The sequence below is a fragment of the Pezoporus occidentalis genome, unplaced genomic scaffold (genome assembly GCF_034315485.1).
Source record: "Pezoporus occidentalis ecotype Australia unplaced genomic scaffold, CSIRO_AGI_Poc_V1 ctg18, whole genome shotgun sequence".
Classification (NCBI taxonomy): Eukaryota; Metazoa; Chordata; class Aves; order Psittaciformes; family Psittacidae; genus Pezoporus; species Pezoporus occidentalis.
In genome coordinates, this window is record NW_026913640.1 from 9,049,452 (window position 1) to 9,068,524 (window position 19,073).

At 40.8% G+C, this 19,073-nt stretch overlaps 1 protein-coding gene across 5 annotated transcripts in view; it reads right to left on the reverse strand.

Moving 5' to 3' along the window:
- Positions 1-10,322, reverse strand: part of RNF17 (ring finger protein 17) — a 68,568-nt gene extending 58,246 nt beyond the window's left edge. For all 5 annotated transcript variants that reach the window (XM_062615244.1, XM_062615247.1, XM_062615246.1 and 2 more), the window contains exons 1-6: positions 10,287-10,322; positions 4,399-4,484; positions 3,696-3,787; positions 2,905-2,963; positions 2,102-2,157; positions 144-234 (exon numbers count right to left, since the gene is read on the reverse strand). In XM_062615244.1, coding sequence (XP_062471228.1) covers positions 144-234; positions 2,102-2,157; positions 2,905-2,963; positions 3,696-3,787; positions 4,399-4,484; positions 10,287-10,307 — 405 coding nt within the window. In that variant the 5' untranslated portion in view covers positions 10,308-10,322. The remainder of the gene's footprint in view (positions 1-143; positions 235-2,101; positions 2,158-2,904; positions 2,964-3,695; positions 3,788-4,398; positions 4,485-10,286) is intronic.
- Between the last annotated feature and the right edge of the window lie 8,751 nt (positions 10,323-19,073).

The following is a 19,073-nucleotide window of genomic DNA, read 5'->3' on the forward strand; positions in this document are numbered from 1 at the left end:
GTGCACATCAATTCTATGAGGAGATGAGAATGATAGCATGTAACTATTAAGGATGCAGGCTTTTGCTTTTGAAAGTGCATTGTTAACTATGCATATATGAAAATGGAAAAGTGAGAATATAAGGAAATTTCACATTAACACACCATGTCTGCCAATGGAGTTACAGCTCGTTTATTCCGCAGGCCACCATTTGAAGAAACTGGATGTGTTGTGACCATACAGTGACTCAAGGGCCTGCAAAGCAAAACTTCAAGGAAAAATCTACATATTTTAGCTAAAATATCAATCTTCCCACATATGCTTTAGACACAATTTGTGTATTTCAAAATCTGTCATTAAATACATAACACATATGCCTATTCCTGAAACAGGCGAAATTCACAATGTGACATACTGTGAAATAATACCTCATTTTCAGGAAGTTTCCTTTCTACCAGCATCATCCTAAAATTTGTATTTAGGAACATTTTTCATTTAACAATTTTAGCAAGGCTGACCAAAACCTTAGCCAGGTGGTCATCATTTTATCTGTAGTGATAATAAAATGTGTGACTATTAACGTTCCAGGATTAACTTTTCATTTGTTGCCCAAATATTTTTTTAGGTTGTTAAAATGCTTAGACTACATGGCAAATTACACTAAAGACACCTACTGATAACCAGTTCAAAGTCTCTTAAATGCTGCTGTATGGCCATCCACACCTGCTCTTCTGCAAAGTACACACGGATTTGAACACGCATCAAGACTCTCACTTTAAAAAGCCTGTGTAAACCAGCCTTATAACACGGAGGAAGCACTGTGGTATTCTTCCTGTGCGTGGTTTGCTATTTCTGATGGACTCTGAGAGGACTTGGAGATCACTGCTGTAGAGCCTGACGGCCATACATGAAATCATAGAATAGTTAAGGTTGGAAAGGACCTTAAGAACATCTAGTTCCAACCTCCCTGCTGTAGGCAGGGACACCTCACACTAAACCATGCCACCCAAGGCTCTGTCCAGTCTGGCCGTGAACATCGCCAGGGATGGAGCATTCACAATTTCCTTGGAAAACCCATTCCAGTATCTCACCACCCTTATAGGCCCCTATAAGGATGCTGGGGAGGGACTCTTCGTTAGGGACTGTAGTGAAAGAACAAGGGGTAACGGGTTAAAACTTAAACAGGGGAACTTTAGATTGGATATAAGGAAGAAATTCTTTACTGTAAGGGTGGTGAGGCACTGGAAGGGGTTGCTCAGGGAAGCTGTAAATGCTCCATCCCTGACAGTGTTCAAGACCAGGCTGGACAGAGCCTTGGGTGACATGGTTTTGTGTTAGGTGTCCCTGCCCACACCAGGGGGGGTGGAACTAGATGATCTTAAGGTCCTTTCCAACCCTAACTATTCTATTATTCTATAAGCCCCCTTCAGATACTGGAGTTTCCATTTCATTCTGGACAAGGTTTGCGACACACATTACATGCACCGATCCCAGAAGACAAATTTCCTCTATCTCCCTTATGTAACATATCTGAGAATTATCTGGGCCTATTCTCATTTGTGTCAACATAAATCACCACAGCTATGGCAGTGGAGAGAAAGACACCCACTTTAAGACTTCAGGTTCACACAGGCTAGAGAAATAAGCAAGTGACTGTAGCTTAAGATTATGATAACAGACCACAGAACATTGCTAGCATCTAATCTTTATAGCTGTGAACTGGCTATCTAAGCAGAAGGTGCAATGGAAGCAACACAGGGGTGGAGGGAAGGAGGTGCTTCAATGATATAGTCCTTCCTGGCGTAGCCTGGCATTTCAGTAGTTCTCCCTCTGAACCTTTATCAGGGAGTTACCACAGTGCTTAAAACTTACAGTTCCAAACATTTTCAAGCCAAACCAATCTGCTTCTTGCTGTCTTTCAATGAAATGTTATTTGCACAAGCGTCAAGCAAGCTGTTCCCACAGTACTAGACATCCATACTGAGAAGACATTAAAGAAGTTTAACGAATGTATTATTAAAAAGAAATCAGAGCAAGAAAACCAGCTGGAAATGCTTGGTCAAGTCTTCCCCCATTGTGGCATCTAAATACATACACTCCATCTGAGTTAATAAAGGTTTACCTTGCTAGCCTTTGTGAGTTGCCACTGCACAGCCCAAGTTTAAAATCACTTTTGTTCTAAATTCAGAGGAAAAGAGTAAAGCAAGTTCAAATGCAGGGTTAAATCCAAGTCCAAGTTAACAACAACAACAGCAAAAAAAAAAAATTCTGTAAGCCTGTTTTCACCTCTCCCCCTGCCCCATTTCAGTGAGACTAAGCTTCAAAGTACATACTGTGGAACTGAGCGAGAAGAGGTTTAAAAAACAGCTCCCATGCTGAAGCTCTGTAGACAACAGTGTATCTTTGTGGTAAATGAAAAGTGTTTCTAGTAAAAGGAATGCTGATTTCCTTTTTGAAATATATTCATAAGTTACACAATATTGTGCAAAGTGAAGCTAGCTTTTTTTGTTTCTGTTTTGTTGTTGTTTTTTTAAATCTTGTAAGTCCTTTTATTTGGGAACTGACTTGTAAGTCCTTTTATTTGGGAAAACTTTGTTTTCTTTAACTTGTGCATGCGCCAGTTACTTTCTTGGACATTTTGTGCAAACAAGAGGGTGGAATGGAACTGGCAACATGAGGTATTAATTAGGACTATAAAAATAAACCTTCCTAAAACCATATCTCAGGCATCAGATGCACTCATAGCCACACTGTGCAACCATTCGTGCTAGCAGGGGAGCACGTGGTTATGAAGTGCAGGCTCTTAACTCACATGGGACCTGATCTTGCTTTAATCACTTTCAATAAAAATGTAAAAGCTCCTGTAACATCACTATTTCAGACTAGCACAGCGACTACCAAACAGAAAGCTTTAAATCAACTTACTTCTGCAGAAGAGAGGCCAAAAAAAGTGGTGTCTTCATCCTTCACATAATCATGCAAGGCTGTAAAAACAAGCATAGGAAACACTTGACTATCAATGCTGTTAACTGCAAGGCATCTTAACCAGTAAGACAAAGAGGAATGACAACCAGAGTAGTCTTTTAGACAGTATCCATGAAGTCAACAGGAATTTGTACATCAACTTTTGTAATGACAGAATTTTAAAGCTAGAAATATAATTCCAGATAAACAGATCTGGTAGTTATCTTAGAATTACAAAAAAAAAAACCAAACCAAACAAACAAACAACAAACAACCCCAACTTACTTGCATTTAATATTTACTGTATTATCTGCATGATTAGCTATATTACATTGATTCTACATTCAGGACATGATAAACGCATTAAAGGGAAGGCAAAAAGGCAAAAGAAAACATGCATTCAAAACTTGTATCTCTAGGAGAGGAGAAAAAAAAAAAGTGTTTAGTAAAGCATCCATAAGTTTTACGTACTGACCAGGATTTTGCAACCCTCAGAAAAAAGCCACTCAAGCAGAAAATCCCAGAAAAATGAGGCTTCTTTTTAAACCAAACTTTTCAGTAGCTTTGTCAATAACAAGAAAAAAAAAAAAGGTATTGATTGCTCTTGCTAAGTGCTGGAAATGTAGTAAATAAACAATGCATTAATCAAATCTGGCAGCACATTTGTTGTCTTAAACAGACCATATAAAATATAAATTTATAGTTAACACTGCATACCACAAAGTTGTTGGAAATAAGATCCAAAAGCTTACCTTTCACACTCATAGCTCTTGACATATGACAGAAAGCCCTGTTTTTCCAGTTTGGTTCTATTAAATCCTCTTCTAGTATCTTAAGACGATGCCTTCAGAAATGTAAGTAAAGGTTTAGGATCATTAGGAATATCAACCAAACACAAATTCTGACTTCCAACTCTTAGAACTACATCTGCCTACTTTTTACCAAGTGACTTTATGAAGAAAGTGCAGTTAATTAAATGCATATAAAAAAAGTGTTACCCTCTTAACTGGAAAAGTGATTTACTCCTATGATTCTTAATTCATCATCCATGAAGGTGGTACTAGAGCTTTCAGACATTCACCATTTAAGGTAACTAGAACCAGCATTAATAAACTGTTTAACAGTCAGTTTTAATGACATTCATTCTACAGTTAACTAAAAGTATATTGAGTAAACAGCGATTTACTTATATACATACAGATCAGTATGCTATAGTGGTAGCCAAATAACTCAGTATTTGAAAGATGCATTTAAAACAGCTTTTCTCTGAACTGACTCCAAGTGCTAGAACTTTCCACAAATTACGTTTTACACCCACACATAACAGAAAACTTAAATGCAACACTACAAAATACAAACATTATTTTCTACATTTCTTCAATAGTATTTCCTGGTAATCATACTGTCAGAGCTTCAAAATATTAAAGCCGCCATAGTAATCTCATCTTCACATACCTTACAGCTTTCATTTTTCTTCTAGGAAATTCTTCATTACCATCAGCCATCAAGAATTCTTTCCTTCTACTCACAATGGTATCTGGCTTTAAAAAAGTGACAAGATTTTCTAAGACATACACATTTCAACAGTTGAACCAACACTACAGTTAACACTCAAATGAAAAACACAAAATAAAACACATAAAGGTGCTTTTTTTTCATGAAAATCCGATCTAATGCAACAAAACATTGGCCTGTTCTGCACTATCCAGCTGCTTCACTTCACTACTCTATTCATAAACCTTATCACTGCCAGACACAGGAGGAGACAACACTACTGGCGCTCAGGCCTCCTTCCTGATCCTATCTCAGCATGATTATTTATTTCTGCAGTATCTCAATGCAGCAGGCTCGCACACTGTTTGTGATCCACCATGTACACTGACCCCCTCCTTTCCTAACAACCCGCTCTACGGTGAGTTTTTCCTTTAATTGCTCGGCGGGAAGAGTGCTTTTTCCTCCCAGCCAGTGCCCGGTGCAGCACTGCCGGTAGAGGTGCCACGAAATGGCCGCTGCACAGGCCGCACCACACACGCCGGGACCGGCGGGGACGGGAAGCCCCTCCCCTCAGCGGGGAAGACAACCGCAGCCCCACACCCACGAATGCCCGGGAGCCTTCAGGGCGCCAAAATAGCCAACCCACCCACCAATCACCGAGCGCCTCGCCCAGCCTGCTTCTCATCGCAGCCAATCACAGCGAGGCGGGAGAGAGAAGTTGGTGGGTGTAGTAGCGCTCGCGCGTGGTGTTTGTCTCCGTTTCGCCGCTTTGACTCGTGGTGGGGCTGTGGAGGCCGGTGCGGGCGGGCCCGGGTTCCTCCGCTCACGCCACTCTGCCGCGCGGCCAGGGCCCCTCTTTGGAGATGGGGGTTTCCTGGCCTAGAAGCAGATAGTATGGCAAAGCTGTTGCCTGTTGTATTTTAATTGTAAAAGCTACTGTGAGAATCTAGAGAGCTGTATTTGATTTATATGAAATTAGCGTCTTCTCAAGGTCCATTTTTACTTTTATTCCAAAATTTCTTTCAGTGGTGTTCAGTTGACTCTATTTAGTATGCTGTGAATACAGTCTTCTTGTTCCTTGTTTGAAAATGAATGCATTATCTTATCTGCGCTAAAGGTAATAGGGGCCTTGGTGTCCAGGTACAGAAAGCTGGTGAGAACTATCTGAATTGAAAAATTACTTAAAGTAGGACTTGTGTGTCTCAGTGTTCCAGTTATTCTGTGAGCTCTGAGGGTTTTGAAGATGGACGGGAAGTTATTTGGGATTATACTTGGAAACTGCATTTGGGGAGCGTTTATGCAGTTCCATAATACAGAGGATTAACGTACATCACAGCAGCAGTATTGAAAAGCTCTTTAGCTATGACCTATTGACTATGGAGAAAGAAGAGAGAAACTATGTATACAGACCTCAACTTGGAAATGTAGTCAATTAAGTCCATGCTCTGGGGTTCCCTCTAGTCTATGTGCACTCATTACTTTTAGAACAAGAGATGTTTTTGCAGTGTTTTACCACTTTTGCTTTGGCCGCCGTAAATGTAGCATGATGTTTCCCAGATTTGCGTAAAGCTCCTCTAGTAAAATACAGTTATGTTTTAAAATTAAATGTACACTGGCTTTCCCCTGCAACTTCTAGACACTCGACAAATCATGAACTAGGCAAACTTTCCAAGAGGCAATTTCGCTAACAAAACCTAGGTGGTTCATATTTCTGCACTGTTCACCCAGTAATCCAGTCACTGGGTTCCATCCTTCATATTTCATTTTACATATACTAAGTAAGCGTGTTTGAGGCTGGGGTTTTGACATGGATAACAAGGCTGAGATTGAAAGGTCACACAAATTACTCCAGTTTTCCTTAGTGATAGGGAGTATGTCGGGGTGTGACCAAGTGAAGCAGTAACTGTTGAGAAAAGTGCCAAAGGAGAAGACTACAGTCCTGTCTGCTAAAAGGGCAGAAGGAGGATTTCAGGAGTAATGGGGAAGAAAGTCTGAAAGAAAGGAGCAGTAGAACTCAAAAATTAGCTAATTCTGTGGAGCGAGGTCACTCATATTTTGATAGAGCACCCAAATCAGGCAAGCTTGCATTGGTTTTCTTTTATCTACGCTTGAATGAGCATGATCTGTTTGTGAAGGGCAGAACTTCCCAGAAGATATCCTCAAATACCTTGTAAATACTTTCCCTCAGAAGCCCTCACTGTTAACCAGGACCTGATAAGGCTCTATTTTGTATATAATCCTTGCGGAGATGAGTTGTCAAGTTTTACAGCTGTGGTTTGGACCCAGTCTGTTTCTCTTTGGCATGATTTGCCTACAGAAAGTTTGCAGGAAACATACACAGTATAACTTCCTGTTACCAGTAGTGTGTTTTTCAGAAATAAACTACAAATAAGTTCTACAACATACTATCAAAAGAGAGGGTGGGGACCTGAAATTCTTATTTTTCCTTGACATGAAAATTTATACTCAAGTTAGATATTGGCTCTATGGCACATGATTATATTATGGCCCCATCTTCAGCTAGCCCATGCTTCACAGGCATGTGAATGTAGCCATCTGTCTCTTTGTCCCATAAGAGCTAAACCCTCTTTGGTTCTGTAAGTATCAGTTGTCTTTTCTCTCAGATTCTCCAGTTTTTGCAATGAAGTTAAAGTCTCAGTTTTCTCAACTTGCATTTAGCTTTTAAAATTGCTTGCTTATTTCAAAGGTAAGGAAAGGCTTATATACATAGAATTTTGTCCTTATCTTCTGTATTCTGTGTGTCATGGTTTAAGCCCAGCCGTAAATCAGAACCACACCGTCTCTATCTCACTCCCCCTTCTGTCCGCCCCCCAGAGGGATGGGGAGAACTGAAAGAATGTAACTCCCACAGGTTGAGATAAGAACAGTCCAGTAACTAAGGTATAACACAAACCACTGCTGCTGCCACCAGTAATAAGGGAAATAACAGCAGAAGAGAATACAACCGCTCATCACCTGCCAACCGATACCCAGCCCGACCCCAGCAGTGATCTAGCCCTCTGGGGTATCTGCCCCCAGTTCTACATCCTGGGCATGACATGCTGTGGTATGGAATACCCCTTTGGCTAGTTTGGGTCAGGTGCCCTGTCTCTGCTTCCTCCTGGCTTCCCCTGCTCCCTGGCAGAGCATGAGACTCAAAGTCCGTGCTCAGAGTAAACATTACTGAGCAACAACTAAAAACATTGGTGTTATCAGTGCTGTTCCCGGGCCGAAAGTCAAAACCACAGCACTGCCCCAGCTACTAAGAAGGAGAAAAATGACTGCTACTGCTGAACCCAGGACACTATCCACCCCTTATTCCATGCCATTCACATCATGCTTAGATCCCACGTTTTCAATATACCATCACTCTTATATATATACTTATATATACATCCACAGAGAGAGAGAGATATCATTCCTTAGTGCATGGACCAATCCCTATAAAGCTGCTGTGTCCACCCAGTCCATGATGTCGGGCTCCATCTCTTGTCACAGTCTTTCAGAGCAGGAGAGAGTGTGATGTAGTCAATCTGCCAGGCCTCCCCATATTTGTACTTCAGCTGTCGTCCTCCATACCAGAGAGGCTTTAACCTCTTGGCTTGCTTAATTGCGGCATGTTTCACTCTTGTGAATAACCTGGGCAATAGTGTCCATTGCTAAGTCCATCCCTCGATCATGAGTCCATCTGTATGTTTTATCTCTGCTGTGATGGCCTGAAGTGTCACGGACCCACTAGGCTCAAATAATTCACCCTCCCCTTCAGCAGTTTCTGCTACTTATTGTTGGGGACTCCATACAGCTGCCTTCCATCTCTGATGCTTCCAAAGCACTGGAGGGGCCCAGTGGACTAGATACTTGCCCAACTGTCCCACACACCCTGCCACTCATGACTGTCCAGCCTTTGGGAAAATCTCTTGGTCTTCCTATATCATCATCTAGCCCTAGATAAGACCCAAACACGACTCCGCTTAACTTTCGAGGTCAGACAAAATGGTCATGAGTAAAACACGCTCTCTATGTGTGCCAACATGCTGATCCTTGTCACAGTCAGCTGGCAGGTCTCAAGGGTACCCAAAGGCCATTCAAAACCTTCAGAACTCTCAAACGATGCTGCTGTACTTGTCACTAGGGCTGGTGTAGCTGCTGTGCTTGGAGCTGGAGTAGCTGCACTGTCTGCTGCGGTTGGAGTTTGAGTAGCTGCTGTACTTGTCACTAGGGTGTGTGGGAATGTCTCCTTCATAGGCTGACCACCCGAGGAGGGGAAAAAATGTGTAATTGCTACACACTTCTATTATATACCCCCCAAAGTATAGAGGTGGTGACCACACTGGGAATGCAAGCCAGATCAGTTTCATGATCAATGATTCTATTGTATTACAAGTCATTACCATAAAGCACAGTGAAACAAGAACTTTTGCCCAAGGCCCTCAGGTGATAAACACTAGAACAGCAAATACTGGCTGTAAATAAGGTACGACATGCTGAAACTGTGAGACCAAGAGCAACAACTTTGAGAGCCAATAAATCAGCGTTGTGACGAGCGACTGTTAATCTGAAACGAATCACGAATATGATTAGACACACGCCAGTCAGATCTGTCGTTGTCTCAACCCTTCGAGCCCTAGCCCCAAGTTGGGCACCAAAAAAATGTGTTGTGGTTTAAGCCCAGCCATAAATCAGTACCATGCAGTGTCTGTCTCACTCCCCCTCCTCCCCCACCCTCCCCCCCGCCCAGCTCCCGGAGGGATGGGGAGGAGAATCAAAAGAATGTAACTCCCACGGGTTGAGATAAGAACAGTCCAGTAACTAAGGTATAACACAAACCACTGCTGCTGCCACCAATAATAATAGTGATAAAGGAAATAACAGCAGAAGAGAATACAGCTGCTCACCAGTCACTGACCAATACCCAGCCCAACCCCGGCAGTGATCTAGCCCTTCCAGGTAGCTGCCCCCAGTTCTACATCCTGGGCATGATGTGCTGTGGTATGGAATACCCCTTTGGCTAGTTTGGGTCAGGTGTCCTGTGTCTGCTTCCTCCCAGCTTCCCCTCCTCCCTGGCAGAGCATGAAACTCACAAAGTCCGTGGTCAGAGTAAACGACTTAGCAACAACTGAAAACATCGGTGTTATCAGCGCTGTTCCTAGGCCGAAAGTCAAAACCACAGCACTGCACCAGCTACTAAGAAGGAGAAAAATCACTGCTACTGCTGAACCCAGGACACTGTGTTAATTCCCACTTAAAAATTAACTCATGAATATTACTTAAGAGCATAGTGGATAACAGCTGAGGGGTCAAATGTAGAGTGGGTGATGGCAGACTTTTTGTGGATGTAGCGGAGAAAGGGAAATTATAGGAATGACTGCCTTTGTTAAAAGTCTGAATGCAATTTTAAACCAGCAGTGTGCAGGATTGTCTAAAAAGTAGCCTAACTAGCTCTTTGATGAGAACCCTAATTAGGCCTGATCACCTTTTTTTTTTAAGACAGCTTATCCTTGCTTATATTTCAACTTCAGTTCCATTTAATAAGTGAACAATTTACAAGTGCTATAATTTTCTGCTTCTGAATTTGTCAAAAATTGATAAAAATAGCTGCACATTCTGTTCTCTACGCCTTTAGAAAGAACTATAAAAGAGAAACATGCATAATTATGCAATTTGTTTATATCCTGCAATTTGTTTATAGCTCTGTCAGCTTATACATAAACCAATGAACCTATACTGCACCCCTTCATTTTTTGCGCTCATACCACTCCAAAAATCTGAGGATAAAACTGGAAGCTTGGTTTATTACTTCCGAAAAGATAACAGTAATTTTCGAGAGAAGAAACACCTTCTGTCTGTACCTTTAGCCATTCAGAGGGCATTACTGTAGTTTTTAAAATGCAGGCGATGTGAAAGTCAGTGTTTCTAGTGCGGGTAGCCACAAGATGGCAGTGTGGGTTAACCCTGGGTGCGCTCACTCGTCCTCTTCTCCATACCCAGGCGGAATCTTAGCAGCACGCTAGTTTTGCTGTGGTGGAAAGTCGCCGTATTAGAAAGATGATACTGAACAGACGGTTTTCTTTGGTGTGAACAGTGTAGTTGGATTTAAAAATAGTAGTCACATGCAGCTTGAAAGCATATATATTGTTTTGGTCATCTTTCCAGCAAGTTGTTACTTCCTCAAATGCATCCTTCTTTTACATCATCTGTATCTTACCCTTTCTTAGCATGAATTTCTGATTTCAAAAGGTAATGACTAAATGCAATAAAAATGGCCAGTATTTGTTTATTTGTTTGTCTGCTTGTTTTCATTTAGGTGTTAGATTTTGCAAATGTGTACCTTGGTTATTTGGTATGTAATCGCTATTGGTTTTCTCTGTAACGGCTATGTGATTACATGGTAAGTAGAAAAATAGATGTGAGGAGCTGCACGTGTGTTTGGAGGCACACTGGTGCAGACAGAACAAAATGCAGTTATTCAGGAAAGTTTGTAGATGGAAGATATGCAGGTTTATCGGATGTGTGAGTCAATGAATGAAATGCTAATTACATAGCATTACAAATGGAATTATCTGGTTTTTAAAGTTTACATGTTAGAAAAGTAATTTCAGAATGTGGTGGTGGTCTGAGACATTCATACCTGAGGGAAATGTTGTACTTCATTGCAGTTCCTCACTGACAGATTTTGGCTCATAATATTTAGAATAATCTTTCAGAAGTATTCCAGTTTTAGATTACTTATACTATGAAAGGGATTCAACTTTTCAAGATTGTCAGGTTTTTTATTAGCCAGGATGTACATGTCAGTGATTGGGTAACATGTTAGTTACCCAGTGTGCATAATTTGTGCTTTAACACTACAGCTGCTATTTTCTTCAGTGAAGTTTATCATTAGGAATAGTTAATGTTTACAACTGTATTATCTGGCAACAGCCATTCAAGTAAAAGTGAATGTTTACTCCTCTTCAGTTAACACCTTGCTTTTATCGCTGTGCCTAAAATCATAGAATCATAGAACAGTTAAGGTTGGAAAGGACCTTAAGATCATCTAGGTCCAATCCCCCTACCATGGGCAGGGACACCTCACACTAAACCATGCCACCCAAGGCTCTGTCCAACATGGCCTTGAACACTGCCAGGGATGGAGCATTCACAGCTTCCCTGGGCAACCCATTCCAGGGCCTCACCACCCTTACAATAAAGAACTTCTTCCTTATATCCAATCTAAACTTCTCCTGTTTAAGTTTTAACCCATTACCCCTTGTCCTATCACTACAGTCTCTAATAAATAGTCCTTCCCCAGCATCCTTACAGGCCCCCTTCAGGTACTGGAAGGCTGCTATGAGGTCTCCATGCAGCCTTCTCTTCTCCAGGCTGAACAGCCCCAACTTCCTCAGCCTGTCTTCATACAGGAGGTGCTCCAGCCCCCTGATCATCCTCGTGGCCCTCGTCTGGACCTGTTCCAACAGTTCCATGTCCTTTTTATGTTGAGGACACCAGAACTGCACACAATACTCCAGGTGAGGTCTCATGAGAGCGGAGTAGAGGGGCAGGATCACCTCCTTTGACCTGCTGGTCATGCTCCTTTTGATGCAGCCCAGGATACAGCTGGCCTTCTGGGCTGCGAGCACACACTGAAGCAGACTCATGTTCATTTTCTTATCGACCAGTACCCCCAGCTCCTGCTCTGCAGGGCTGCTTTGAATCTCTTCTCTGCCCAACCTGTAGCTGTGCCTGGGATTGCTCTGGTGTGGGTGTAGGTGTAGGTGTAGGACCTTGCACTTGTAATGTTTAAACCTCATGAGGTTGACATCAGCCCGCCTCACAAGCGTGTCGAGGTCCCTCTGGATGGCATTCCTTCACTCCAGCGTATCAACCGAACCACACAGCTTGGTGTCATCAGCAAACTTGCTGAGGGCACACTCAATCCCACTGCCCATGTCACTGACAAAGATGTTGAACAAGACCAGTCCCAACACCGATCCCTGAGGGACACCACTCGTTACTGGTCTCCAGCCGGACATTGAGCCATTGACCACAACGCTTTGTGTGCGGCCATCCAGCCAGCTCTTTATCCACCGAGTGGTCCATCCATCAAATTGATGTCTCTCCAATTTAGAGACAAGGATGTTGTGTGGGACAGTGTCAACTGCTTTGCACAAGTCCAGGTAGATGATGTCAACTGCTTTGCTCATGTCCATCAGTTCCATAGCGCCATCATAGAAGGATACCAAATTGGTCAGGCAGGATTTCCCCTTAGTGAAGCCATGCTGGCTGTCACCAAGCACCTTGCTGTTTTTCATGTGCCTTAGCATGCCTTCCAGGAGAATGTGCTCCAAGATTTTGCCAGGCACAGAGGTGAGACTGACTGGTCTGTAATTCACTGGGTCATCCATTTTCCCTTTCTTGAAAATGGGGTTATATTTCCCTTTTTCCAGTCATTGGGAACTTCACCTGACTGCCATGATTTTTCAAATATGATGGCCAGCGGCTTCACAACTTCATTTGCCAGCTTCTTCAGGACCCGCAGATGGATTTCATCAGGTCCCATGGACTTGGGCATGTTCAGGTTCTTAAGATGGTCTCAAACCAGATCCTCTCCTACAGCTGGCCCAAGGTCTTCATTCTCACAGTCCCTGCATCTGCCTTCCAAGACTTGGGTGGTGTGGTCAGAGCATTTGCCAGTGAAGACCGAGGCAAAATGACTTTTTATGACCAGTTAAGATTGATTTAAAACTGTGCTGTTGCTGAAAAGGAAGGTTGTACATTTTTCTGGTCCCAGGTATATGTTCACCCTTCTTTTACGTTACCACTACCGTTTCTTGAGCCATGCGGTGAGCTGGTTCTATAGATTGCTGTTGGGTAACCATTTAGTTCCCTAATTCATTCAGAGAGCCTTGGATCCTTGCATTTAATAACGCAGTCAGTGGTTGTTCTTACATGGACATATCCTCATAGTAGTGGTTATTTGGTCTTTTATTCAGTAACTATTTTTCTAATTTTCTATGAATGAAATTAATTGCAAACTATGCCAGTACTTTTTTCTCATCCACCCTTTTGGCTAACCCCAATAAACTATCTGTAAATGTAATGGTGGACAGTTTGGTTGTAGATACTTCTGTGGCATCGGTGCTGAACTCACACTACTTTCTTTTCTGCACAGATCTTTTTTCTTTCTGAAGCACAGTGTAAGAAATTTTCTGAGTCTGTCTTCAGGTGTATTAATGTAAAAATATGACCTGAAAATTCAGAGATATAAAAGCTTTTATGATGTGATTTTTGTAAGACATCTTTAATGCTTGAATCAAGCTTTCATCCTTTAAAATTCCTCTTAAAAGCTGTTTACTATGAGCATGACACAGTACTTTTTGTTTAAGTTCCATCTTTTTTTACTGTGTATGGAAACAGCCGCCAGAGGTTGGATTATGAGTTAGCTTTGCCTGTTGTGCTCAGCTGCTGAATTTGGGTTCCTGACAGAGGTAAGGCTGTTGCAGTTTCATCTTCCCAGCCAGTAGTGAGGCTAAGCATGATTTTCCAATTTTAATTTACAATTGAAAAGACTACAATGCACCTCGACCACATAGTATAAATAGGGATATATGGAAATAAAGATTTGTTCACCAAGCAGATCTTCAGACTTCAGTTTTCAACCATTGAAACTCAATATGTCTGTAGCAAGTCCCTAATGCATAAATAATTACTAAAGAGAAAGACTGCAGTATCCTGCAGGGTCTGGCTAAAGGCCCTGCATAGGCACTGAAGTAGGTTTGGGGGAACCTTCAAATATATATCTGTGTATGGAGATGTAAAGATATTAGAATCTTTTTGAAATGGATGTTGCAAATCAGCTACTGCTAGGCTCACTGAAGATGAAAATCTGTCTCTAGGCAAATGAAGCTTTCTCTTTCTGTTCTTAAAATCTTTAAGAAACTTGGCTTCACACCAAAAAATCCATCTGAAATATTTCATGAAACATTCTCTTTAGTCCGAAGTTAGTACAACAGAGGGAAAAAAAGGCTAGTTTTTTGGGGTCTAAACATATAGCTGAGAGGAGCATGCTGGTGAGTGGGCTTTTTATTTGGTTTTATCCTGTCATATAATGTAAGTTTAAGCTCATCCTTTGTTGGTTAGGTGATTTTAAACCACAGCTTCAAAAATACTAGCAGTATATGGAACCTTCAGGAGATTTTATTGGAGCCTAAGGAATAGCAATATTTGGTTAATATGTGAACCCAACACTGACAACTGCCAAGCAGTGATTTTTGGGAGAAATATTTCAGCTGCATACATACGTGGTTGTATAGTCCAGAATTCCTACAGCCTCTCCAGGAAAAAAAAAACAGAATAGCTTTCTGTGCCACTGCCTTCAGAAACCAAATGAGATTATAGTCTGTGGAATATAACATCGCAGAAGATAGCATAATACAGTGCTGCAAAAGCTGCATGTAGTTTTGACTGAAATATTTCTGCTTATGCATAGAAAGGAGAACTCCAGCTATGTTTTATGGAGCTTTTTTGCAAGACAGTGAAGATGTGGTAACCTGGGCAACCATACTCCCTTGTAAACTTCACAGTGCACACTGAGGCTTGCAGTTGTCTTCATGTGTTGCTGTCTGAACTAACTGAATCCAGGGTACTGATGGTTATGATCTGGGATATTGAAACTGATGACAGTTTAGTGCCATAATCCTTCACTAACTCTTTGTATGACCTTGAGCTAGTTAGTAGGTAATCAATTTGCCTTGTCTGTTTTGGTTGTTTTGTGATGTTTTGTCCAAAACTGTAGAAAAAGGAGTTGGAGAGCTATTAAACCCGTGAGAAACATCACATACCATTGGTTCTGAATTCTGTTGCTTTACCGATAAAAGTGATGTTTAAAAAGAGCAGGATTACCACCCAGTAACACACCCATTCCAATTCCTGGCATTGTATTTACTATCAAAGTAATTCTGCCTATTTTAGGAAATATACTTATTTTCCTAGAAGGCACTCTATGTCTTAAAGGTTTTTTTTTTTGTTATTCATGCATAAAGAAAAGGGAATGGAATCAATGACAAATGAAGAATCTGAATTTAAAGAGACTGCAAAACCAGTGGGGCACATTCTCAGGACTGAGAATATTTTAATTTGAAATCTGTCACACTCTACACAAGGTTGAGTACTAAAAATTCATGAAACACGGTGTTTGTGTTCCCAGAGAAAGCTATGGTTGAATGCCTCTTGTACCTACTGTTCCCAGCAGTGATCTTTGTATTGTTCATTTTTTTGGGTGCACATCTGCTGTTTGAGAAAGTGTAAAGTGTTGTTTCTGTGTATACAGCATATGGGAATTAATATACCCAGAGCTTTTGTTGAATCCAAAAATAGATCTTTAGTTTGAGTTTTGCTTCCTTTCAAAATACAGGAGAATATCATGGGCAGAAAGTCTTTTTGTTTACCTTGGCTGGTATAGCTGGCTGCTTCGTCTTTCATGTACTTACCCGTCTCTGACTTTTTCCTGGAATAATAATTGAAATATGTGGTTAATAACTTCTGTTGGTGAAAAAGCTATTTTTAAGTACATTCATATAATGCTGAGCATAAAACTGAAATTGATAATAGCATGTAAGGAAAATTTACTCAAGATCAGATACAGGACTGTACACTCTTGTTCTTTGCATTTAAAGGCAGAGATAAAAGCACTGTGAATAATAAGAAATATGCAGAGATTTCCAGAGGAAAAGGCTTACATGGACTAATATTCTTAGCATGTTGTTGAAGAGCAGAGTAGAGATACAATTTTCTGTAAGAATGTGGAGAGACTAAATTCCTTGTAAGTAACATAAGAACCAGAACGCACCTAATGAAATTATAGTGACAGACTTAAGTAAAGCGAGAAGTACTTTTGAAAACAATCCATAATTTAACAATAAAAATTACTTCCTACAGGAATACAAAAGATGTAATTTGTAATGTAAAACTGTAAAATATGATCAGTCTGTTTTATGGTAAGTTAGACCAGAAGAACTGCTAAAAAGGGTGGTGCACACATGGTCTGTTGCAGCTCTGTTAGTCTCTCAGTGCTCACAGCAAGGGAGTCTACTAAGGGAAGTACCCTTCCACACTGGCCTATTTTTGTGTTTGCTCAAAACATCCACTTATGGCCACAGTAAGAGATAAGGCCACTTTTCTCAAATCATCTCTGGTGTGGACCAGTATATTTCTGCTTTTATTTCCATGCTAATAGATTCTGACCCCAAGAATCTAATAAAGATCTAATACAAAATTAATATTGTAGAGTAATACTGTGATATAGTGCCTCTTTTTTTTTGAGAACTAAATTAAACTGTGGCACAAGATGATTCAGTATGCGTACAATAAGAATTTTACATGCATATGCTTATTTCAGGTATGTCGTTAGCTGTTTAATACATGGTTTAAATCCATTTGTGATACCAGTGACAAAGTATTTACACATCATCTATTTGATAGCATCACCAAGATATGTTTCGAGTTTTAGTGTGTTCCTGTCTGGGTAAACATCCCAGTCAATGTTTTGGCTTATACATTACCTTTAACAAAGATGGCACTGTTTGAGTTGGGAATAGGAAAAACATTCTTTCACATGAATATATATTCCTTCCAATAGAGGCTGACAGCTTGCTGATGGAATGCAATGGGCAATCATGAAGAGCAGTTAAAGCACAGGCTTGCATTTCTTATGATCGGTGTTCTGGCACCTTATTTAATTCAATCAAGAGCTTGTTTGTGAATATTTAACAATGTGTCTCAAGTTTGTAGCATTTCAGAGAATATGTAATGAAAATTGATGACATATATTAATCAAGGGACAAAATAACTCAATTTTCCAGTGTGTGTTTGAAGGGAAAGAAAGGCTTTGCTGGATTTTCTCTCCATGTTGCTTTCCCTATTTCTTCTGTAACACTTGTCAGGCTGAAATAATGTGTGGAAGCTCTTCCTTTTAAATCACATATATTCCAGGAATCACTGGAGTTTTAGATGGAAAATGTGAAACCTGTTCTTCTGAACTGAGCAATATAGACAGCCAGATTGGAGCAGTAGAGCAGTGGCTGGAACAAGGAGGAAAACAAATCCAAATTTTTCAAGCAGACTTCACTATTAGAATATTGGAAAATACTATGGTAGAATCAGAAGTGCTAGAAATTTCTCAGAGTACATTTCCATGTGTTTACAAAGGGGAGTTCAGTCACATTCCAGGCAAAGTCGATCAGTGCATCCCTGGCCAGTTTGTTTTCAGTCTTTCCAAGCAGGTCGTAAGTCCAAGAGTCCTGGTCACATGTTTAGAAACCCAAATCAACCTGGAGTTGCTAATGAGTCCAGGAAAGAACCTAAAAATTAGTTTGAAAGTGTATGTGTGGTTTTTGTTTGTTTGGTGGTGTTTTTGTTTATTTTTCCCAAGTGCTTTTAGTGCTTTCAAAAAGCATCCATCTCTGATGGGATTCTGTATAGAGATTGCAGTTGAGGAATGTCATTAAATAATACAGGTTGGTTCAGCAGCTTCTGGATGTGGACTTGAATGTAGGTTATTTGAGAGTGTGGAAGAGCTATGGTGTTTGTGAAACTGTAGGTGGAAATGAAGGATTTAAGGAGAAAAAGCTTGATGAAAGTGTATTCATCCCTGCACAAAATAAACTGCTGAAAATTTTACCTCAGTCTTTGCAAGGTTTTATTTACCTTGGTTTTTGTTTTCTGCTGATGTAGAAGTAAAATCTCTTCTTAGGACTGGTAAGAGCCCTTAAGTTATAGTAATTCTTGAGGCTAACAAGAGTATTGTGTTTTCCAGTTTTCCTCTAGTATTAAAAAGGTCAGCTTCAAAAGGGTTACCAAGCTGATGCAGAATACTGTTAAGCTCTGTTGCACTATGTTATAACAGCTATCTTAGTGAGGCTGGGTAGAAATGAAGATGGCACAACAGCTTTATGGCTTCACTGGATTCTTCCTTCAAGATTCTCAAAGACATCACAAGAGAAGCTTTTAAAACATGTTATGCCTGACTAACTTACTCTTCTCCCTTCTGTCACCCAGCTGACACCGTCTAAAGAAAACCAGGGCCAGAAGAATTCTGAACAGAAATGACTGTGCAGAATAATATTTTACAGATGGGACTGGTTCCCTGCACACACTCCATGAGTGCAGTTTCAGCCCTTGTTTAGCCCTACTTGTGAATAACCTGACTTGTCTAACCATTACTTGTGAATAAGCTGACAAGTATGACATGGGACGCAGAGAAATGGAGAATACCAGGTCTCAGCAATTTGTGGTAAAGAGCTGTGGTTGTGTCTGCAAACATAATAGGCATTTGCTATGTTACCTCAAGGGTCAGTTTATAAGCATGTGGATTCCCTAGATCATTGCAACCTGGACATGATTCATCTAACCACCCTCTTGTAATTAGTGAAGAGGAACAGTCGCTTTTAGAATACCAGTCTTTACATTCTCAAGGAGGTGTTTAAAGCAAACCAAATGAATCACACTTAAAATTGCTTATTTTCCTCTACTGAACATAAAGGGACCTTGGACTAGCTGAGCTCAGGACACCTATATTTCAACCTTTTGCTGAGATTAATTCCACCCAAATGATTCTGCTATCTAGTAAGGTGTATGGAAGGGTTTTCTCTTCAACCTAT